Source organism: Camelus bactrianus, chromosome 9, assembly GCF_048773025.1.
Source record: "Camelus bactrianus isolate YW-2024 breed Bactrian camel chromosome 9, ASM4877302v1, whole genome shotgun sequence".
Taxonomy (NCBI): Eukaryota; Metazoa; Chordata; class Mammalia; order Artiodactyla; family Camelidae; genus Camelus; species Camelus bactrianus.
Window position 1 is genome coordinate 34,154,617 of NC_133547.1, and position 24,286 is coordinate 34,178,902.

General features: G+C 42.6%; 1 protein-coding gene and 1 long non-coding RNA gene across 2 annotated transcripts in view; both read left to right on the forward strand.

Moving 5' to 3' along the window:
* Positions 1-1,906, forward strand: part of LOC123615513 (uncharacterized) — a 168,872-nt gene extending 166,966 nt beyond the window's left edge. The window contains exons 9-10 of the long non-coding RNA XR_012509154.1: positions 12-158; positions 476-1,906. This is a non-coding gene — a long non-coding RNA (uncharacterized LOC123615513). The remainder of the gene's footprint in view (positions 1-11; positions 159-475) is intronic.
* A 6,083-nt stretch (positions 1,907-7,989) lies between these two features.
* Positions 7,990-11,499, forward strand: S1PR1 (sphingosine-1-phosphate receptor 1). Its single transcript, XM_010950457.3, has 2 exons — positions 7,990-8,343; positions 9,996-11,499. Exon 2 carries the CDS (start codon positions 10,159-10,161, stop codon positions 11,305-11,307), a length of 1,149 nt encoding a protein of 382 aa, XP_010948759.1. The 5' UTR covers positions 7,990-8,343; positions 9,996-10,158; the 3' UTR covers positions 11,308-11,499.
* Positions 11,500-24,286: the final 12,787 nt, after the last annotated feature.

Sequence of the window (24,286 nt, forward strand, 5' to 3'; positions counted from 1 at the left end):
TTTCCATATAGTGTCTACATTATGGTGTCAGGGCTAATGGCAAGAAAGAGCAAGCAATGGGAGGAAACCATATCCCTTTTTATGACCTAGCGTTGGAAGTCACTCAGCATCCTCTGTACCTCATTCTGGTTACAAAAGTCCACCAAGTTCAACTGGAGGTAACAGAGATCCCACCCTTGATGGGAGAGTATACATTGTTGTATTGTAAGAAGACTGTGGGGGGGGGGACAGAAAAAAGCAATAAAAACAGCTTACACAGAAAAGATAGGGAGTGAAGGCAGTATCACCCTTCTTAACAGCAACGCTGGATGCTGGAAGACAGTGAAACAATGCCTTAAATGTTGTCAAGGAAAATGACTGTAAACCTAGAATTTTATATTCGGCCAAGCTCTGACAGAAGAGTTAAGATAGGATACAGACATTTGTACCTATTCAACTTCTCAAGAATTTTATCTTCTATATACACTTAACCCAGGAAGCTCCTGGATGTTGTGCTCTACCAATATGAAGGCGTAAAGAATGAAGGAGAGTCTGGTGTGGAGGCACCAACTGGGGAGACTTGAAAGAGACCCCAGGACAACAACCACGCTGCAGCTGGGACTAGAGAAGAGGACAGAGGACCCAGGAGTGAGGTCCCCATGAACGTGACGTGTTTTCTCATGTTTGAATGCCCCGAGGGTGTGGGGATGAATTCGTAGTAAGCATGTAAGAAAACTGAGCAAACAAAGAAAATGACAATATTTAAGTCTAGGTCTAGGGAAACCCGAAAGGTATACATGAAAGTAAGTATATCATCATACATGCATGACTAAGCTGTGAGTAAAATTTGCATACTCACAATAATATAAAAATCAATATTTGATCTATATTTGGAGGACAGGAAACTGCATGCGGGGTGGGAGTGGGGGTGGGGGTGGTGGAAGCAATGTGTTTAAGAGGGCTAAATCAGTACTCAAAGGACAAAATCAACACATAATTATGAAAATCAGAAAAAAAAATCCAAAAATGAGCACAGCACATTATTGGAAAACACGGAAGCAAGTACACAAAGGACAAGTGAAAGAAGTCAAAGCAGTTAACACTGGGAAGCAGGAGTGGGGGGTATAAAATTATTTCTTAAATCAACAACTTTTATGGAAATGCTTCATTTAAAATTTATGTATGTATACATCTTGATTAAAATAAAAATTTCTATTTAAAAATCATAAATGCAAACTTCTGTAAAAACACGAAGGTTTGCACATGTTTTCTCCCCATCCCGATCCCACTAAATGCCATAAAGAAACTTAGAAGGGCAAAGAGAATGGAAGAAGAAACAGAGCCAGGTAGACACTTGGACAACTGGAGATAGAAGGCCCTCACTTACAAAAACACAAAGTCAGATATGAAAAGGAATTTAGACTAAGAAAAGATGTCGCAGCAAATTTCTAATTTTAAAAAGCTAACAAACCATGAAATAATAAAAATAGCAGTATCTTTATTAACTGCCCTAAATGTTTTGTAATACGTTTTTCCTTACCTCTTTGGTTACATTGCCTTCGATCTCACCTTCGTGGGATAAAATAAGTATCACTTTCTTTAGAGAGAATAGAGGGGTAATGTAGTCTTCTCTCTGGATTGGTGAAAAAAATTTTTTTACTTTAACTCCTTTCAGCTTCAAAATTCACCATTGGTCATGTCATGTAAGATTTCAGGACTGTTGCCAAATTTAAGAAAGTAGCTAACTTTTTTTCCATATTCCATTAATTTTCAATACGAATTTTTCTCCCACTCCTGTAATAAATAAATGTATAGATTACAAAATATTTTTTGTATATGTCCAAATGAGAAGTCTTTAATTTTTCACATCTTTTATTGAAATAACCCCAAATTTATTTCCAAATTGCAATAGTTATACCCTATAAATACCAGACATATGCACAAATTCTGATCAATCTTTTTTGTGTGAAATCCATCAAAATGGAAAACAGTATATGATGTGTTTAATGATTGTATATACTAAGTTATCAAATGTAGTCCGTAAAGAAGAGAACTTCTGTTTTACCTGGGTATCAGTGAGATTCTAATGCTCCAATTATAATTTACACACGACATCTTTGGAATAATTTCCCCAGACCAGCTTCTGGCTCAGTCATGTGACACTGGCCCTGCATTTTGTATCATGACGGCATGAGTAGCCATGGGGGCAATAGAAGAAGTCCTGACAATCAGTTCCACACTTGGATGGCTGGTAATAACATGGATGGAACTGTGACTCTCACTCACACATCCTTCTAAACCCCATTACTCACTCTAGATGGAGCGCAACTTCCCCTCAGCCAGATCCCCAAAATGCCTACAGCAACTCCAAAGCCACCACTACACACAGGGAGATGACACAGGGGAGACTTCTTAATGGAAAGAGATGGCAAACTTAGCCAGTCACGGCTAAAATGTCTTACTTTTAGTATTTGTATAATCATGTGGACACATTGCCAGGACTCCTTCCAGGACCTTGGAGCAAGACTCTATAAAGTTTGAGCTACATTAGCTTCAAGGTTAATTTGACTCTGACAATAGCAATAAAATTTCAGAAGACAAATTAACTTGTGTAAATGGCTTGTCAGACCAGGGAAAGTCAGCACCTGAGCTAGAAGCAGGAGTCCTAGGAGCAAGTTACATTCCCACTACAGATCCTGAAACAAGACCAGGAAATTGAAGCTCTAGGTATTTCTGAAAGTGGTAGTAAATGATGATCTGAAAATGAGGACTAAATGAAAAAGAGTATGTGTGAGTGTGTGTGTGTGTATGTGTACACAATATGTTTTACACCAAAAACTAATACAACATTGTAATTCAACTATACTGCAATTTAAAAAGTGGGGAAAAAAATGAAAATAGGAGGACTGAGTGTGAAATATCTACCAGAGAGAAAGTGCTCCCCTCTCTCTAACCCTGCTAAACTCACTGCTTTCAATACCTTACTTCCCATTCATTTTCCTTTCTGATTTTTAAATAATTTTTTATCAAATTAAAATTAACAAGCAAATCTCCGGCCCTCCATCTCCAACTTGTGTAACAGGACAGGACCCAATACCCCCATCTCAGCAGAAGACTGGAGGCTTCCTCTCTGAATGGGCTAAATCAGAGGGTCTTGGACCCAGGGACATCTGGCAGAGCTGAGAGTATGTGTGTGGGGAACCCCATCACTGCGATTCAGTTCAAATCTAAATACTGAATATGGTAAGATTCTCCCTACTTGTCTCCCCTGCTCTTCCTTGATTCACTTGGGAAAATACTAGAAGGCTGACAAGAGATTTTAGAATTCCTCACTGGTGAAACTGACCAGCCTAGGAACAGAGATCTCCAGATACTGACTTTTGGGGTCCTCCAACAAAAGGACACAGCCTGATCACCTAGCACCCTTCCATTGAAAAGCTCCCCACAGAGTTTTAATTAGCTTTCAGTGTCTCCGTCTGAAATGTGGATAGACAACCAGAGATCACCTGACAGTAGGAAAACCTCTGACACAAAGGACTGAGACCAAAACAAACAGGAAAGTGATAAATAAAGAAAATAGGAGAAGATGGCAGCAACAGCACAGGGTTTGGTAAAAATGAAATAGTCGTAAAAGAAAAAGACAGCATTTAGAATTTAAAATATGATAACAGAAAGAGAATATTATCTGAAGAGCTAAAAGATATAGTTGAGAAATCTCCCAGAAATTAAAAAAAAAAAGATGTAGAAAATGGAAAATAAATATAAGGAAATTAAAAGATCAGTCCTGATAGTCCATAATCTGAATAGTGGAAATAGATAAAATAGAGTTATCCCCCCCCAAAAAAATGATTTCAGATAATTTCCCAGACTGAGAATGGCCCATTGTGTGTCCAGGAGAAAGCTTGGAAAATCAGGTTATATTATTATATAATTCCAGAACACTGTGGAGAAAGAGAAGATTTTAAAAACGTCCAGAGAAGAAAAGATGTAGTCTTGTGAGGTTTTGATCAGAATAGCTTTTTAGACTTTTTATCAGTAGTACTAGAAATTAAAAGACAAGGGGGTAATGACTTCAAAATTCTCAGGGAAAGTTATTTACATCCTCTAACTCTATATTCAGCCAAAATATTAGTCAAGTGTAAAAACAGAACTTTTTAAATTTCAGACATGCATGGATTTAGAAAGTTATAGCACAAGCATATTTCTTAAGGGTAAGTGAATTAATGCTCCTTCAACATAGCAGAAAACCTGCAGTTATTGTCTAAAATTGATAGTCAAGAAATGCAGGTATATAAAGTAGCGGATTTAGAGATTTCAAGTAGCCACCAGAAGAAACATCAATAAGACTTCAAAGTGGTTGGGAGGATTAGAGGATCAGGGAGTCTTAGAAGATTCACGCACTTCCCTGCAAGTTTTCTGTTTGGTTTTTTTAACCTTGTGCATGTATTAATTTTATTAAAAATAATTTTAGTTGATAACCAAAAAGGAAGGTAGATGGAAAATGAGATAATAAAAGCCATGACTATAAAGAGTTAGAGACAGGAATAGTGTGAGGGTGAAGTATTTAATATATAGTCTTTACACACATGAAGCTGTTTAATCCTCCCAATGACTGAAAGAAATACCATCATACCATTTTGGAGATAAGGAAACTGAGGCTCAAGGAAGTTAAAGGAATGCCACACAGCTAGGAAGTAGCAGAATTAAGGCTGAACCCAAGTATGTCCAGTTCAAAAGCTCAATCATGTTCCACTACATTGTTCTGAATGTTGGCAAACAAGAGAAGATGCTGAGATCTCATATGAGGGAAAGACGGTGAGTTTTCATCAGAGGAAACACACAAATATTAAGGTAAGTTGAAGGTGAAGAGTCATTCGAGCCAGTAATTGAAAGTATAAGCAATAAATTAGGAAACTACAAGAGGGATAAATCAGGAGTTTGGGGTTAACAGTTACACATTACTATATATAAAGTAAGTAAATAACAAAGACCTACTGTTAGCACAGGGAACTATATTAAATTTCTTGTAATAACATATAATAGAAAAGAATCTGAAAAAAATATGAATGTATATGTATAACTGAATCGCTTTGCTATACACCTGAAACTAACATTGTAAATCAACTACACTTCAACAAAAAAATTAATAAATAAACAATAATTAAAAAAGAGAAAGTACAAGAGAGAGAAGGAATAACTGAGCCAAGTCTTAGAAAGTTTGATGGGGGAGCAACATGGTGATACAGGCAAGAGACTGCCTCGGGAAGAAGCACAGCTGTTGGAAGGAGGTGTGGGCGGTGACGTTGTTACTAAACTGGAACTTGTAAGCAGTGACACTCTTTTCTCCAATGAAGTAGGAGGCTAGTTATTCTCCTATGAATGAATGAGTGAAGAGAGGGTTTAGGTCTTTACAGGGGACTGGCGGGAGGAGAGTGAGTTGAAAAGTGACTGGAATGTTTAGGAAGGAGAGGAAGGTTGCCAGATTTAGCAAATAAAAATACAGCTCAACTCAGATAAATTTCAGCTGCAAATTAACAACAAAATTGATTCAGTGTATGTCCCAAATATATTGCGTGGTATTTTATCTGGCAACACTTAAAGAGAGACACTTAAGCATGCATTTAAAAAGCAGCAAAGCTGCTCTGAAACAAGAAATTTGACTGACTCAATCTCAGTATGGTGGGCATCAGACGGTAACCTCAGTGTGCCGAGAAGTGAGGAAGGGACACTGGGCTTGCCTTTCAGGCAGCAGAGGAAAAGGAGCTGGGCTAAGAGCCAGGAGGCAGTTTGAGGATGCAATTCGTAGGGCCTCTCCTGAGAGTAATGGGAAGAGATGTGTGTGGGAACCAGAGACTTGGAACTGGCAGGGAAGCCATTGCTGCAAACAACTTTGCCTACTTTCTAATTTTGCCTGAGTGTCACCTACATTTGAAATCTCATAGCTGTGTACTCAGGATGAATCTTCATCTAAGCAATCGTCTGCAAAGTATTTGAGCTGTCCTAAATGCGGAATCAATATTGAATGCTGTCCTCACCAATAGCACACATTAAGAAAAGGGCTGACTTCCCCTACATAATTCTCCGACATGGTTGAGGTCTATTGTGGTGGTTTGGAGTAGTGGTTTAGAATCTGCAGCCCATCTACAGTCAGAGACCAAGAAAACCAAGTTGCTAAATATGTCTGGGACTCAGTTTCCTTGTTTGTAAAGTTAGCATAATAATAGTACCCAGCTTGCAGGATCATGGTAAGGATTAAATGGGTTATTATGTGTAACACTTGCGTAGTCAGGAAATAAGTAAGTGATTTTTTAAAAGGACTTCATTGTCAAACCATTGTATACATATGGAACCCCTTAACTGCTTACTGAAGGCATTAGACATAGCATCTGAAGCACTGGAATTTTGGAATCCAGCTCAACTACTCACTAGCTGGGGCATCTAGTGATTTAAACTGATATTTCCCTCATCAACAAAATGACCAATAATGCTTGCTACGCAGAGCAGTAGGGTTCAATTAGACAGTCTACCGCCTGCCTGATAAGAGTCTGGGTGTGCAATTTAATTCCTTTCCCTTTAAAGAACTCATAAATCAGTAGATGGGGTGAAGTTTGCCAAGTCCACATGATATGCTGTGCTGGGTAGACTCAACATACCCTTCCTTTTAAGCAAAATAAGTCCTCAGACCCAATCAGAGTCTATTCTAGAGTCTAGAGGACCGTTATCTTACTTTCTACCTCGTCTGCACTTACTGTTGTTGAATTTGTGGGTGTGTGCTGTGTGCAGTGCCGTTGAAGAGGGCTTTCGGTTGACTGTGTATTAACTTGTCATTTGATTTTTTTCCTTTGCAAAGTCGTAAGATCCCAGAAGCCAGGAGTCTGTTGTTTATTCTTTCAGACTCCTTCTGAGTCATTCAGGTACAGGGTGTGTCTGTTAATTGAAACTGCACAACGGAGTTTTTCGTTCACATCTGCCAGGATGGGAAGCCAGTGCGACCAAAGACTGGGTGGGAACCGCCTGTGCAGCAGGAGGGCAGGGCAGAAGCGCCCTCAGCTCAGCACTTACGCGGAGCTGACCAAGGCTGCCTCTCAGTCTTCCGTTCTTGAAGCAGCATCCAAGCGAAAGGAAAGAGTGGGCGAGTTGTGAGCATTAAGGTCTGGGGGCCTCCCAAGTACCCAAGTAGAAAGGGCGAGAAGGGTGCCGGCCCCGGGCTGGGCAGCGGCAGGCCCTCGGCTGGTCTGGGCCCGGCAGCTCTTTCCCTTTGGAAGTTCCCGAGCTGCTCAAGCTGTGGAAATCTCTCAGGCCCTGGCAGCTGCCCACCTCGTCAGAGGGGCCTCCCCACTGGCCAGAATCTGGGACACAAGGCCTGATTTTGCGCCCAGTTGAGTGAGGGGAACCCCCGCCCAACACCTCGCTAGGCGCCAATCCATTTCACTGTGCGCCCCGCGAAAACCACTTTCTGCCCCTCAGACCACAAGTTTCGAGGCAGCAGTGGGATGGGGTTTGGGGGTGGAGGTGTGCAGAAGTGGAGGAACCTCCCAGGCCGTTCTCCCTCCCAGGCTGCTCGCCTCCTCCGTACCTCTCGCAGCCCCTTCCCAGCCTCTCCTCCCCAGAACGCGGCCCGGACTCGCGGGTCGCGGCGCGCGTGCCCCCTGCCTGCGCAGAAGCGGCCGGCGCGGGTGGGGTGGGGTGGGGGGTGCGCCGGGTCACAATCTCGGGACTCAGATCCCCCAAGGGCTGCGGGGGTGGGGTCCAGAGAGATGCGCTACAGACGCCAGGCTGCCTTCTGGCCCCTAAGACTTTTCTTGAGAAAAGTTTCCAAAGGCTCTCCACCTCCTCCGGTTTCTAAGGCTCGAGAGAATGGCCTCCACCGCCCTGGAGCGGCCGATAACAGGGCGAGAGCCGTGATTTATACATTAGAGTCCGGGGGCACCAGGCTCCGCCCCTTTTCTTTTTTTCTCTTTTTTTGGGGAGGGTGTCTGGGGGGAGGAGGGGTTCTTTTTGTGTGTGTGTGTGTGTGTGTATGTGTGTGTTTCTGCCCCAGACCTTTCCTGGACAGTGAGTCTCGGCAGCCGAGATCCGGGGGCCCCCAGCCGCGCGCGGGCTGAGGGCGTGGAGTGTTGAGGCCTTCACCCCTCCCCGTCTCCTCCTAAAGAAGCCACTCAGCCTCAGCGGGGCGCTCGGCGACTTCAGCTAGCCGGGCCGCGGCGAGCGCGCTGGCCATTGGAGTGTGCGACTGCGGAGGGAGGGGACCCCGATTCGAGGGAGTTGCGAGCGTGGCGCAGTCAGTCCGGGCAGCAGCAAGATGCCGAGCGCGCAGGGCAGACCTGGAGCCCCCCGAACGCAGCTTCGTCCTGCCTGAGCCAGGTGAGGAGGGCGCGCGGGGCCGCTGCGGGCCCGGGGGCGGGCCGGGGCGCCGGGGAGCCCCGAGGCGGGAGGTCTTCAGGTGCAGGCACAAATTTTTAAACCAGAAAGGAGCAAAACTAACACTTTTAAAACATCCATTTCTGGGTGCTGAAAACATGCTTCTCTGGACTACTGAAGAAGCCCGAGACGGATCAGGCTGTTTTTGGCACACTTGTGACTTAGAAAGTTTGGAAAAGGGTTAAGTCCCCAATGAAGAACGTCTGGGACTGGGGGACAGCGGAAGCTGCGGTGGGTGGGAGATGGGGGAGGGAAAGCGCTTATTTTGAGAAATCCTATAGACAAAGAATATGGTAGGTGGGGGTAAGGGCTTAAACTTGCACTGCGAGCGAGCAGGGTGTGGAATTAGATGAGGGAAATGGGGGGCTTCTGGGCGCGAGCAGGCTCTGCTGTCCCGGGTATGGCTGGGATTGCTCTCCCCTCGATCACCCCACTTTTATCACATTTGCAACGTTACCTTGAAAACATTTAAACAACTTACGGGTAGAGTTCTGCTAACCAGTGCCTTGTTTCTTTCCCTCCACACTTTCTAGTCCTATGAGAGGAGGCAACGTATTGAGGGAGGGCTGTAAATAAAACTGCCCCCTCTAGTTTAGCAATGCACCGCCAGACGTCGGCTTGTGTGAGTTTCTGGAGAGCAATTTTGCACTGGGAATTTGGAATGCAATGGCATTTAACTTCTCTTTGTGTGTGTCTGTGTGTGTGTGTGTGTGTTTGTGTGTTTTGGCAATACTCACGGTAACCAAAAATACTCCTTTTGCAATCAATAAATGTACGAAACTTCTGGGATTTATCGCAATATCTTATGAATGGTTTTCACTGAGTACTTTTCTATTTCTTTGCACGGGCTTGCAAGAAAGAAAAAAAAAAAGGAGAAGAAAAGGCAGTTGCTTCACGGAGACGCTAAGCTTTCCTGTTTATCGCAAGGCCAGGGCGGGCCACACCATGCTGCGCCTTCGGACCCCAAGCACACCTGCACCTAGAGAGTTATTAATAGAGACCAAAAAATGACTTACGCTGTCAAATGATTTTTGTGCAAATCTAATTCCTTGCATGGCAATTAGGAGGTGGTTTTAGCTGGGCGGTGGTAGAGGGCAGAGGCGTGCGACTCCGCCCTCACATTGGCGGTTGGGTCTCTTCGAAAGAGCCACCAGGAGCTGGCGATGAGCCTGCCGCTGAGCGGGCGAACGCTTCGGAGAATTTTCGGCTGCAAATCTGGTGGGGGTAGGGAAAATAGGGGGCGAGGGGATTGAGGAGGCAGGAATGGAGTCAATGTGCGGCTTACTTCTCCAGTTTTCCCATTTCCATATGAGTGGATGTGAACTTAGGGGTCTTTTTCGTCTTGTCGAGTCGGAGTTTTCAGTCTGGGCAAATTTTTGTTTTTTCTCCGTGTCTTTCTTCTTCTTTTTTTTTTTTTTTCTTTTGGCAAGAAGTGAGAATTTGACTTTTTAAAAATCTCTTCCCCAGTGCTCACCCCAAGTTTCCTTAAAACAAATCAACAAGAAGAGAATTGGAGCAATGCCTTCGCTAGAATGAATTACGCCAGTGTGCTGTGGCTTTTTCCCTGACTCTCTCCTCTTTGTGATTTGTTTAAGGCTGCGGTTTCCGAGGCCCTCTCCAGCCAAGGAAAAGCTACACAAAAAGCCTGGATCTTTCTCCCTTCACCACCGGCGCTGCAAGCGAAGGTTCTCTCCGGCCCGCCCTCTAGCGTTCGTCTGGAGAAGGGCCACCCCCGGGGTCCTGGGGACTGTGCGCATCATGGGGTCCACTAGCATCCCGCAGGTCAAGGCCTTCCGCAGATCGGTATCCGACTATGTCAACTACGACATCATCGTGCGGCATTATAACTACACGGGAAAGCTGAGCATCAGCGCGGACAAGGAAAACGGCATTAAACTGATCTCAGTGATGTTCATTCTCATCTGCTGCTTTATCATCCTGGAGAACATCTTTGTCTTGCTGACCATTTGGAAAACCAAGAAGTTCCACCGGCCCATGTACTATTTTATTGGCAACCTGGCCCTCTCAGACCTGTTGGCAGGAGTGGCCTACACAGCCAATCTGCTTTTGTCTGGGGCCAACACCTACAAGCTAACCCCCGCCCAGTGGTTTCTGCGGGAAGGGAGTATGTTTGTGGCCCTGTCTGCCTCCGTGTTCAGCCTCCTCGCCATCGCCATTGAGCGCTATATCACCATGCTGAAGATGAAACTCCACAACGGGAGCAACAGGTTCCGCTCCTTCCTGCTCATCAGCGCCTGCTGGGTCATCTCCCTCATCCTGGGGGGCCTGCCCATCATGGGCTGGAACTGCATCAGCATGCTGCCCAGCTGCTCCACGGTGCTGCCGCTCTACCACAAGCATTACATCCTCTTCTGCACCACGGTCTTCACTCTGCTCCTGCTCTCCATCGTCATCCTGTACTGCAGGATTTACTCCCTGGTCAGGACTCGGAGCCGCCGGCTGACCTTCCGCAAGAACATTTCCAAGGCCAGCCGCAGCTCTGAGAAGTCGCTAGCGCTGCTCAAGACCGTGATTATCGTCCTGGGCGTCTTCATCGCCTGCTGGGCGCCGCTCTTCATCCTGCTCCTGCTGGACGTGGGCTGCAAGGTGAAGACCTGTGACATCCTCTTCAGAACGGAGTACTTCCTGGTGTTGGCTGTGCTCAACTCTGGCTCCAACCCCATCATTTACACTTTGTCCAACAAGGAGATGCGCCGGGCTTTCGTCCGGATCATGTCCTGCTGCAAGTGCCCCCGCGGAGAGTCCGCTGGCAAATTCACGCGACCCATCATCGCCGGCATGGAATTCAGCCGCAGTAAGTCAGACAACTCCTCCCACCCTCAGAAGGACGATGGGGACAACCCAGAGACTATCATGTCTTCTGGAAATGTCAACTCTTCTTCCTAAAAGTGACAACTGCCAACCCGCGGGAAGTGTTCTTGCATGGTCACCCACCACCCCAGTGTTTGGAAAAACAAAAACAAAAACAAAAAATCTCTCTCTGTGCCTCCACTGCTGCCTGGAAGGAGCTGCTGCGAGCCAGAGGGAGGGAGAAGGCGCATCAGAACAGCCTGGTGGTGCCTGGTGTTGGTGGATGGAGTTAGTTCCTGTGAACAATGCACTGGGAAGGGTGGAGATCAGGTCCTCGCCAGGAGTCTATTTCCTGCCCCCTGGAGCTTTGATTTTGCACTGAGCCAAAGGTTAGCATTGTCAAGCTCCTGAAGTGTTCATTTGGCCCCTCCTCAAAGACTAATGTCCCCGTGTGAAAGCGTCTCTGTCGGAACCTTTGAGATGTTTCTTTCACTTTAGTTTCCAACCCAAGTGAGTCTGTTCTCACTTCTGCTTCTCTAGGTATGCTCTACATATCCCACCCTTCCTTCCCCTGCACAACCCTCCTCAGAATTCCTTTACTTTATATTTTAACTACCTAGCATTCAGAGCTAGGGGTGCGGCATGGTTTATTTCTTGGTCATCTTGTAGCATGTTGGCTGCGTCCAGCAGGTAGGCTGTGATGGAGATGGTTTGGAGATGTAAAGCCATTTCACTTGCTGAGGCCAAAGTTTCCAGGTAAGCTGGACGAGTTTTTTGGAATTTGGTTGCAGTCACTTTGCAAAAATCTTTGCAATGAAATGTGTTACAGTATCATATCCATCATGGCTGAAATCTGCATAAGAAGGTCCAACTTATTTAAATGACATCAGTCAGGATCCTTAGTGTCACAGGAGCAGCCAACAAGCAAAACAAGGTGAAAACTGACTGAGGGGTGACTTTGTAAACTGAGAGGTTTTCTTGATGAATTTTTCTAACAAATACATCTGTCTTTGGCACTTTTGTTGATGTTTATTTCAGAGTGTTGTGTGAATCATTTCAACCCAACAGGATCGCTGTATTTTGTTGTGTTAAAAGTACTTTTTATAATTTTTGAATGTATTTGTTTCCACATCTTATTGGATTTTCCTAACCTGTGTTAACACCATTGAATGTGTATTTCTTCAGAAAATACCACCCTCTTGTGCCCTTAAAGCATTACTTTAACTGATAGGGAACATGAGAAGTTTTTCAGTACAGCTGTTCATTAAATAGTTCATTGAAGATGTGTATAAATGTTACAAAGAATAAAAATATATTGATGTCTCTTTAGTATGGTTTCCAGTGCAATTAAACTGAGAAGTGTCTTTAAAAAAAATAGTATTTAATAGGTTTCTGACAATGTGGATCATTTTGCACATAGCTTCATCAACATTTAAACATTAATAAACTGATTTTTTTTAAAGATTCCTTTGTGCAGAGCATTTTTAAAAAATAGTTATTAAGACATTCTATTTGACTATGTGGCTCTTTAGAATCAAAGTTAAAGGCAAATTTCTGTTATTCTTTAAAGGATTTTGCCCTGATAAACTAGGGTGTGAAAAAAATGTGGTTTAGAAACCACTCTATCTTTTTCAGGAAGAGAAACTTCAATAAGTTAACACTGAAGAGTAGTAAAGAATGAGATGAAAACCACCAACCTCCAAATACCACACTGACAAGTAAATGTAATTGTTTGAACTTTAAATTACAACCAAGCCAAACTAAATTAAGTCCAATAATTCTGTCTTAAAACTTGAGTTCTACAAGAAATACTATACAACAATGTGGTTGTAAATCTAATTTAAATTGTGACACTCAATGGTCGGTTCACACCCATCCACAGAAGCTTACATTCTTATCTTTGCACCAATGTGCTGGAGAAGTGGGGATATGAATATGGGAGATAATATTAAATTACTTAATTTTTCCAAGACATTGTCTTGGCTTCTCCCAGTCCACCCACTGAACAATATAAAACTATACAATATCAATAAAGGAGCAAGCTGCAGAATGTAGGCTGAATAGCCTACAACTTTTATATGAAAATTTTTGATTCACAGTATCCAATAGCTTGAACATCCCTAGTCATTCATTTCTCCAACTATCAAACGAGAATGAGGACACTTTGCAAGCATCACAGAATTATTGTAACAGTTAATTCTTGTTCTGATATTATTGGCATCTTCACTGGGGATTATGTTAAAGTATTTTGGTGTGTTTGGCTCTCCAGTGCTATTGTTAACTTTCAGAATCTGTGCTTTCAAGTGTCATTGAATATGCACAGGACACAGTTGGGACATGAAGATAAACCTCACCTAATGGGGTAGATGTCATTTCTGGGTAAGGTTAACTGTGGGAAACAGAAGCGTGCTCACTAAGGAAACCTTAGGTCACAACCTCCAGTTTCCTGAAGGAAATGCCAAAAATGTTCCAAAGACAAAGGACTGGAAACCAACTGGAATGTTTCTATCCATCTGTCTGCTGAGGCGGAAGGAATGAGTTCATGTTATAGTCACTTCCTAGGGCTTTCATTACAGAACCCAGCATAATGGAAAAGCGCGTCCATTTAGTATTTCTATGGAAGATAAAGTGGTTGTACTCTTGGGCTTATCTTTGTAAGCACAGCAGTGACTCACAGGACGAGGGGAAGATGAGGCAGGGCAGCTGACCTTCGTGGGGACTGGGGAGCTCATTAGTGACCAGGAGGATGGTCTCGCCAGCCCACCTGTGAGCACATTATTCACTGGTTAAATGTACTTTCTTCCTGGAAATTCCAGACAGTGCACTTCATTCCAAGAAAACTGGACAACCCTGGACTGTAGTTTTCCTGGGTAGATGTGGGGCAGAGCCTTAGTTCTGGCCAAGAGCAATGGCTAAGATGAAGGAATCCTTGGCTGTAATCCAACATGAATATCTGGTTTCAATTCAGTATATTTTGAGAACTGAGGTTGGGGAAAAAAAAAAAAAACCTTCACTACCTATATGTTCATACTAAAATAAACTCCATAAAGTTTTGATTAAAAAACATATGTAGAGGTTTTTAAACAGGCGTAAAACAGACAACCATAGCCATATTTTATATGTTCTTGTAAAAAGTACCATTGGCTCATAAATATTCAGGAAAATTACAAGATAGCATTAAATAATACTTTCTTCCTAACAACATTAAACGTGATTACACTTTTATAGAACGTTCAAATAAAAATCTCATATAAGACAGTGTTTGTTCTTCCTTTTCAGTCTCTTAATAAGCAGAAAAATCTAGTTCTTTAATAAAAGTTAATTTAGTGATATTATAAATTCAAAAATGTATAGGGGTAAGAATTTCGCATTCATGCTAATTAGATACTGTAATCTATTTGAGTCATATCAGCAGTAGGGTTGTGATTTCTGGCATCTCCAGTTTTTTTCCCAATGTAAAGTGTCTTATTCTAAAGATGATAATGTTCCTTATTTTCAGATTGGATTAACTTCTCCTCTGGACATGGCTGATGTTCGAGAGATGCCCAATGCAATACTCTTGTGCTACTTTTCACCTAGGCTGTAGGTTTTGCACAGTTTGGGCTCTACACACCTCTGTTCAGTACATCACTGAGACCTGCCAAGTCTTCTAGGCAACTATAAATGTAGCTTTTTCTGGGAGCTGCTGCTCTGAAATAGCACCTCCACAAAGATGATGGACCCTGCTGAGGAAATCCTAGGAAGTGAGGACTTGTAATTCAAGTAATTCTAAACATTAGCAACTCCATTTTCAGTTGAGAAGCAAGGGATAACACTTGAATGACACATTTAAAAAAATTCTACAAAACTGTTAAAGATTTGATCTTATAAATAGTCATTGGCTTAAAAATTAATCTCTAGTTGGAAACCACTATTTACCCACAGTATTTGCAATAATTAGTTTCTTTAATCTCCTTATAATGTTCAGTTCTCCTTTATTTTTTTTAATACTGCTTTCTCCATACTTAGCTGGAATGATGTTTCCTGTGGACACCTAATTAGATCAAATTAGATTGATTTGTCTATGTTTTCCCCAAATAGGTTTTAAACATCTTAAGGGAGGAATCCCAAATAACCAAAAGAAATCTTTATAGGACCTATTATTCTTTCCCCGTGGACACAGTAAGTTCTTGATGATGAGAAATCACAATAAATTGCATAATTTCCTCCCACCTCCCTTCCTGCTTTTTTGATGTGTGCTTGGTCACAAGGAAAGGGACTCAAAATACTTTTTTATATGTACCATTACCCTCACTGCCACACTAAGGGAAATTACAGAATACCCAAGCAAGCAAGGTTTTCTTGACTAGCTGACAGTATTTAGATTACCTACAAAGGAAAAGAATTTTTAACCAGTGGTCAAAAGAGCTAGGAAAGATAAGAGGAAGATAACATTGAGGGAGGGTTAGACCCACATATGATTCACTCTTTTCACAATCCTTGACGAGAGCCAGGACCTGGAGGAAATTCGGTTCGTGTTGAAGACGTCTCCTCTGATACCTCCTGTCTCTTACTCCTTGTGCTTTCTACTCAGGTGCAGACTCTCAGGGAACTCCCAGTTTTCCTATGCTCTCTCTTTTTTTTAATCCCTTTGAGGATTGAAGGATTAAAAATCAGAGTTAGTTATGGGTATAGTCATTAGCAAAAGCCAAGTATAAATTGCAGATTGAATGAACAGGAATCACCACGTTTGTTTTACTGAAGTACCATCATGTGCCCAACCAGCTTCTGTGTTAATTAATAACGGATAAGCACAGTGTGATAATTTCATAGAATGAAATATCATCAGCAAGCAAAAAAGGAACTCCTACATTTTGTGTAAATCTTAAAACCGTCACGTTGAGCAAAAGAAGCCAGCCACAAAAGAGAACATACTGCATGATTCCGTTCACGCAAAATTCAAAAACAGATAAAACCAATCTATGCAGATAGAAACCATCAGAACAACGGTTGCCTCGGGGAGGAGGATAAACTGAAAAGAAAGATGAGGGAACGTTCTAGGTTGTTAGCAATGCTCCCTATCTTAATTTTTCAGTTACTAAAAAACTGGTTACTCAATGAATGCATTTGTCTAAACTTACCCAACCATATTTTTAAGACCTGTGATTTTTTTTTTAAAAGATCAATATGGTAAATTCTACTTTTGAGTATGACGGCTATAAGGGACTTTCTCCGTGAAATTAGGGAACAAGGTTCCAAAGAGTTCAGTAGAATGTGGCAAAGGTTCCAAAGTGTTCCATAGAAGGAACATATGCTCTTTTAGTATTCTCCTGGGACCCAGAACCAAAATATTAAAATTCCAAGTAATTGTGATCCAGTGATACTCTCTGTGCTTCTGTAGGATGAGAATTTGGCTCAGTGTTGGTATTTTCAATCCCTGAAGAACTTCCGTGTCCTGGGGGAGTCTAGGGTTATACTTGAAACTGTCAACAATAAAAGTTTATTAACTATCAGATTTCAGTCTTAGGAATATATGGTACAAATATATATACATATGTATATGTATGTGTGTGTGTGTATATATACATAGAGAGAGAGAGAGAGAGAGATTGCATTGTCAATCACCTAGTGAAAAATGGACATTTTACGCACTGGCAAGGATACTGAAACATAGTATTATTGGCGACATACAAACTGGGATGTACCAAACCATTACTTACCACCTGACCAAACCTATGAAAGATGTTCAGTCACATAATAACTCTTGTCCTGGGTGCAAGATCTGCATTGTTAGAAGTAATAGGCAGAGACACGAAAGAAATGGAAGATAAGCTCACGCTTTTGAGGGCTGTGCAAGCTTGCTAAGGTTGGATACCGTGTTTGCCTGTGCTCAGCGCTGTTTCAGGAGCCCTTCCTTCAGCCGGCTCCGGGAGGAGCCTGCGTGGGGGGGGGGGGGCGCGGGGGCGACGCGCTGCAGGTGCCGCAGCGGTGCCGGTCCTGGGGCGGGCTGATCAGATACAAGGAGAGCTGGGAACAGGAAGGAGGGACAGTGCTACCAAGGGCAGACTGGAGCAGGGAAGGGAGTTAGTGGCTTATCTACTTCCCTAGAGCCCTAATCCTATTATTGTTCCACTTTTCTGCTGCTTTGTTGAAACCAGGGCAGAAAGAACAACCCTAGAGGAAGCACTGGGGTGGCTCATGCTTCCTGCTTCCAGCCTTCTTGATAGGTGCACCCACCCGTGCCCCCACCGGTGCACCCACCCGTGCACCCACCCATGCACCCACCCGTGCACCCATCCATCCAACAAGAAGGCCTGCTTTGGGCTGTGCGCCAGGGGTACTGGACAAATGATAAGCAAGGTCCCAGCCTTCCCAGAGCCGACAGGATCCGTTCCTCCAGCTCTAGTGCTCCAACGGCTCATTCTCCTTGGGGTCCAGGAAGCCTGACACAGCAAGAAATAGTTCTTCTTTCCAAGGGTTTGTCCAGTGTTGTACACTTCCCCGAATGTATTGAGTTCTCAAGCAGTGTCAGATAATTTCATTTAACAAGTATGACCAATATTGGCAGTTTTTAATCCTTGGCTTTTATTTAACCGATGTCTCTAAATAAGTTAAAGTTAAATAATGGGGAATTAACTTTGAGAATTGGAAAGGAGAGAAATCCTTTATGTTATTGGACTCTGATAAATATCAGTATTTGTATTCAATTGTTTTCTTTCAGTTTTATTGAGATATAATTGACTTGCAGCACCGTACACATTGAAGATGTGTATCATAAATGACTTCCATACCTCATGAAGTGATTGTCATAATAATTTAGTGAACACCCATCATCTCTTATAACACAAAATTAAAGAAATAGAAAAAAATGTTTCCTTGTGATGAGAACTCTTAGGACTTACTCTCTCAACACTTTCCTGTTTAACATACCGCAGTGTTAATTGTATTTATCATATTGAACAGTAGATCCCCTGTATTCGATTTTTCAAATTGTTCTAGGCCCCATCTGAAATCAAAGCATTCAACTTTATTTTTAGTTTCCATCTCACTTTGGTTTGCGCTTTTCTGTCTAGAGCACTGCTGTGCACTCTGCTGGGTGGAGCCACCTGGGTGACAACGGGCAAATGAATTTGAATAAGTCTTAGGTGGTGTCCTTATTTAACCTCTTTGCGAAAGAAAGGAAACAAAAATGCACAACTCAAGAGGAAACGGGACACATGTCCTTAATTATCAATATCATGGGCAAACTCATCTCATGGTGAGCAATCGCAAATCATCTAGAGGGCTGGAGAAAGAAACCGGGGTCTTTGGTGTGCTGTTTCGGGGACCACATGCCTGGGAGCTGGGGCTCGCTCCCAAGCAGCCCAGGCCTCTGCATCCCAGTCTCGTATACTACTACTCGTATACTCGTATCCCACTGAGCCAGAGCCGACCTCCCACTCGTGGGTCGTTTTTATGAGGAGGACCTTTGAGAATGCCAGGAGCTCAGACGACCACTCACCATTACCGGATCTACCCCTCAAAGGTCTACTGGTGGAGGCACTAGTGGTTTCATTCTTTTGTACAAAGGAAAACATGTTTATTTCTAATTTCAGGGTTTCTCTTGTGCCTGTCTAGACACTGCAGAGAAAAACAAATTTAAGTCATCAGAACAGTTACATTCTAAAATAAGAGAAGACTTGTGCTAAATCACTTGTAAAGACATTAACTCTCATGTGCCTGGAGATTCTTCACTCACTGAACTTCTGCAGATCTTTCGCGGCACCAGAAATAGCGGTTAGGACTCACATGCTGTTCTGCTTCATTTAGCATCAGTGGCCACCTGCAGAAATAGCTCTTGGTTTCTCTTCCTTGTCTAGGTGCCGGTCACGGCAGCATTTAGAAAAACACGGATTGTCATATTCCCACTCACATGTGCAAAATGAATTAGGAGATTAAAGCATTACTGAGATTATTCGATATATAAAACCTTTTGCCTCAACTATCTGAATATTTTATGTCGACGCTTTCCCCAGCTGAATTAGAATACTATAATAAGCACTATATAGTAGGAGTTGCAAAATTACGAGGAATTTAGAAGACACACCCACAAGGACCTCATAATTTAAAGGAGGCAAAAGAACTCCTATAACAGCATAGTTTGAAAAGCAGTTTTATATACATTCTCTCATTTTATATATATATTTATTTTATTAGTGTTTCCTTTAAAAATTATGCATATACAGGGTTTTGTTTTTCATAATTGTTTATTTTAAACTGTGGGCCTAAGCAGCAAAAATCGAAATGAGTTGAAGCAATTTAAACATCTGTAGGTGATTTGTGTCAAATAGATTCCCATTCTCTGCTCACTTTCTAGAAAATTCAATACAAGCAGTTTAGTTACTGAATTGCTGTCAGAGTAAAGGTAAAAGAAATATCTAGAGACCGTCCTTTCCTTATGTGGCCTGTGAATTAAGGAGATTTGGATTTCTGGGGTTGTTCGTTTGGTATCTTTCTATACTCATCTGTGTTTTCTATTAAATTTGTAAAAAAAAAAAAAAAAAAGACCAGTGTTGGAAATTCTTACGAAGTCTAGGCTAAATACTAATTGAGGCACTACAGTATAAATCTGAAGTGTGTGTTAACATCTAACACATATAGCAGCTAATTGCTAGCAGTGTGGCATCTTGGATACTTAGGTGCACATCAGATTTCCACTAGAGGGGAAAAAAAATTGTTCAATCTTGTGTTTGTCTTCTCAAAAAAGGAATACATTAACCAATTCCTCCCTAAAGTAAAAATTTAGAGTGAGCATATTAATTCAATGCAATGTTCAACATTAAAAACCTAAAGTACTTTTAAATTAAGAAATGGACAATCATTTTCTTTTCTTTGTGTTTTAAAATAGACTGTCTTGATTTATAGAAAGGTGGCTTTTTGGAAGTGCGATATGATTTTATCAGTCTCAAAAGAAATAATTATTTATACATAATTTTTGTCTAATGGACAGAAAAAAACCTATGGAGAATTTGGTGGAATTAAATAAACACTGAAGGAAAAAGAAAAGCACACGAGAGATGAGTTTCACCGAAAACCACGAAGTGATCGAATGTTGATTCCTTCCCCGGTGAGGACAGTTTTCAGGCCACCACAGCTGCCTTTCATCATGTCAGGGTTGAATCTGGCACCGCGGGTGATATTATTAGGTGGTTTGCAGAATTTTGACTCATACGGAATTGTGTGCCTGTGTGACCACAGTGAGTTCACTTTAAACTTTGCATTTCATTATCAATAAAGAATGCACTGGTAACTGGCCTGAAACTTCCATTTGGAGCAAAGGAATGGGAACATTTCTTACTGTTGAAAGCACTTTAACTTCCTCCCAACTTCCATTTAAATCTATCTGAAGGAAAAAGAGCAACGTGTATTCCATGCAAAAGGAGCCTTAGCCATCAGAGATCACCACGGTGTCTCTGCATTCTAAACCCTGTACATTCTCTGTCTGTCACTCCATGACCTTTTCTGTAATTTAGGGGAAATCCACAGCATTCACTGTTCAGGGGCTGTAACAGGCTGCCGAGAACACACAAAGTTAGCAGCGTCATTCTCCTTGCTGGATTCCTTTTTTAGGAGAAATTTAAGGAGGGGTATAAATTGAGGGTGTAATTTTGTTTCCCATGTTTTTGGACAAGCAGGGTACCCCTGGGATTGCTGGCTGCCTCCTTGAACAATCTCTTGGGAGGAACACTATTCACATTGCGTGGCTCCAACTAGGAAGCACTAACAGCCCAGTGAAGAATCCTGCTTTTCACTTGTCAGAGAATGAAGAGGCCTTGCCAGAGTTCAGAAAAGGATGAGAAAGCATGAGCTCTTGAATGGGATGCACTAACATGAAAGTCTAAGTGTGTTGAGCCGTTTCCCACAAGCAGGACCTGATTCTGGGACTGGCATCCAGGCTGGCACCCATCACACACCGGGAAACTTCAGAGAAACAAAAGTAATTCCACTGAGATGAGCCAAGTGCGGGCTTTGGGGAAGTAAGGATCTGTCTGCTAAGCTTTGATAAATAAAAGCACAGGGTCTCTGGGCTTTATCATATTTCCACAGAACGGGGTTTATTTTTGTGGAAGAGACCTGTAGAAGCGAGAATGCTTTTACTTTAAGGAAAACACTGACTTCCTTAAGTAGGCTGAAATCTTCCAGTAGATAGCGGAAATGTCTCCACAATGTATTTGTTGGCTAATTAACATGGTATCTTATAAAATGGCATTTTATGTAGCAGGCTTGGCAGAGCAGAACAGTTGAAGAGCAACTGCAATATTAAAACTGCTTCTGGGAGGGGAAGGAATAGCTCAGTGGTAGAGTGCATGCCTAGCATGCCCAAGGTCCTGGGTTCAATCCCCAGTACTTCTATTAAGACATAAATAAATCCTAATTTATTTTTACCTCCCCACAAAAAAATAAAGGTTTTAAAATTATCGAGAAAACAAACAAAAAAGCCAGTGCAACTGTGCTTGTGGCCTGGCCCTCATTCCTTGTTGGTGCTGTAAGAATTCTCCAGCCTGTTGGCCACAGCACTGAACTTCCTTCCATCATTTGGTTTTCAGGGGTCCCTAGAACAGGTGTCTTGTTAGATCAGCTTCATGATTAGATGCCAGAGGTGCCCCTTACATCCTGAGGGGGCTGCACCCTGGCAGTTGGGGGCTTTCAGAAGGTTTCCTTGTCTACGTACGTATTCGAGTCAGTGGTTGCACTCAAATGCCTCTAGGGACCAGGCAGAGAATTTACTGGAGTGAAGTGAGCCAGGTAGGACTGAGATAAACTTGAGAAGAAATGTCCATCTCAGTGGAGAAGGCCTATCTCCTCCAGCCCTTTGCTGCCTGCTGACAATGTGAGCCCAGTGCTCTTAGGTGCTCTGATGGGACCTGAAAATACTGGTTTTGATGTGTAATCTCCTGATTTTTAAATGCTGGTAACTGATTCTATTTAAAAAAAAACCTTATACAGGTCAGATGTCACATGATAGTAACCATTCGTGAGCACATGGTTCCTCTGCCACCAGATTTAAATCTGAATAACTAAGCTCTCAGAGCTGAGCAGCTCACTCGAGGCCCACCATCGGTGCTACGTCAGTCCCACGCTGAGGGAGTCTCCTTCTGGCGTCCTGGGGTGTGACAGCCTTGGGTGGAGGTGGGGAACAGGCTAGATCGTGTTCTGGGACTTCAGGTTAGGGAGGGTTCTTTGTTGGCGTGTCTGAAATCGTTGGAGGCTGTCAAATACCTGAATGGGATTTTTCCAGTTCTTGGGTTCCCACTGTGTGGTGCTGATGGATATCAAAACAGCAGTGTCTCAACTTTTCCAAAAGATGTCATCTTGTACGATACAGTAGCATAAAGAGAAAATCAGCTTTGCACGTTGAATGCTGTGGCACTTTCCAAATGTTAGTTCCCTCCTTCGTCCATGCTTTCTAAAATTCCTTTAAACATGAAAAGCTTTAAAAAGTATATGAGCAAGCCTGACTTTCCCATTTTTCCATCCGCTATATACAGCAATCCTATGAACTGTGTATCACTACCTGTCCCCTGAGGATGAAGAATCTTAAGTTAATGAGGTTAATTAACTTCCCCCAAGAAGCTGGGATATGCTTTTCCATTACACAGAGAAGCCTGGAAAACTTCCTCAGGTTTCCCAGACTCATAATCGTAGATCTACTGAGTTGGAAGGGATCTTAGAGGTTCACATGTCCAATTGTCTTATTTTAGAGATAAGTGACTTGCTCCTAATCATTTCTCTTTTCCTTGTACTATTTGGAAATCAGAGTCTTATCGGCAAGACCCACAATTGGAAGGGAAATATCTGTGTTGCTGGTTGTATTTCCATTTTTACGCATCCAGCTTTATTTCTTTTAGATTGAGCCAGATTTTCTTTAGACCCTTAGGCTATGGGCCCTTGCTAATTTTTATAACTGGGATAAATGGAATGCAAGTCTCCGACAGTACAATGATTTTGCCCCTGCAGCAGTGTGGATGTCTGTTGAATTTAGAGGGACTCTCAGATCAAAGCAGAAGGGTGGGGCAAATGTTAATGTAGATGATGGTGTGTGACCAAACAGCCTGGCAGAGAGTGAAACCCCAGGCTGTAATTTAAAAGATGGTGGATACTTTTGTGGTTTGTAACGTCACTGGAAACGCAAGAAAGGACTTACTTTGGGCAATTTGGCCTATTTTGTTGTTTATTTTGGTTACACAAGGCTCAAGGGTTCTTTTGACATTTAAAAATGCGTTATTTCAGTTAAAGTTATGAGTTATGTTATGATTTCCATTTTTTCTTTCCTTTTTTCTTTTTCTGGGATGGCATTTTATTTTCCCACATGGCCTTTTCTGCTTTCCTGTGATTCCTTTCTATGCAGATAACTAACAGCATTTCTGTTCAGACCCAGCAGTGGCCGCACTATCAGTGTTACTTTTGCAGTGTGATCACGGCAGCAGAAGCATTGTTTTTGCAGCGGGCATCTGGTTGTGGCAGAGAACACCGAGATCCTCCTTGTAAGATAAAATGGAGGGCGGATATACCATTGGAATTTCTTCTGTATAAGGAGGTTTCCTTCCATGGGAGGAAAAACACTGAGAAGTCCATGTAATGAGTCTGGCCGGTGTTTGAATTCTGTCCCCATCACACACTTCTCAGGTGTGTGACCCTGAAGGTGTTATTCGATTTGTGTGAACTTCTTTATCTATCAAACAGTGATGATAATATCAACTTCAAAAGGCTGTTGTGAAAATTAAATAAGATCATGTTTTACAATGTCTGGCACAAGGTAGGTACTCAACACGTGTTTGTTTCTTCATTCAAGTGACACAGCTTTGTGGAGCACTTACTATGCTCCAGGCACCGCTGCCAACACATCAGAGAACAAAACAGACAAACTCTTCGCCGGTTCCCTTTCCTCTCTCTCCCTCCTTCTCAGTCATTCAATCCTCCCCCTGAAAGTCAGACCACAGAGGATGAATGTCCCTGCTCATTCAAAGAATTCATTCCTTTGGAAGTCCTACCAGTACGTTTGTGCTTACGCTGCCTTTTTGCACAAACCCAAAGAGAACATGTGATGGAGTTACAC

Bases quoted from the DNA above. Each gene is read 5' to 3' on its own strand.
- S1PR1 (XM_010950457.3), top strand. From the start codon at position 10,159: ATGGGGTCCACTAGCATCCCGCAGGTCAAGGCCTTCCGCAGATCGGTA.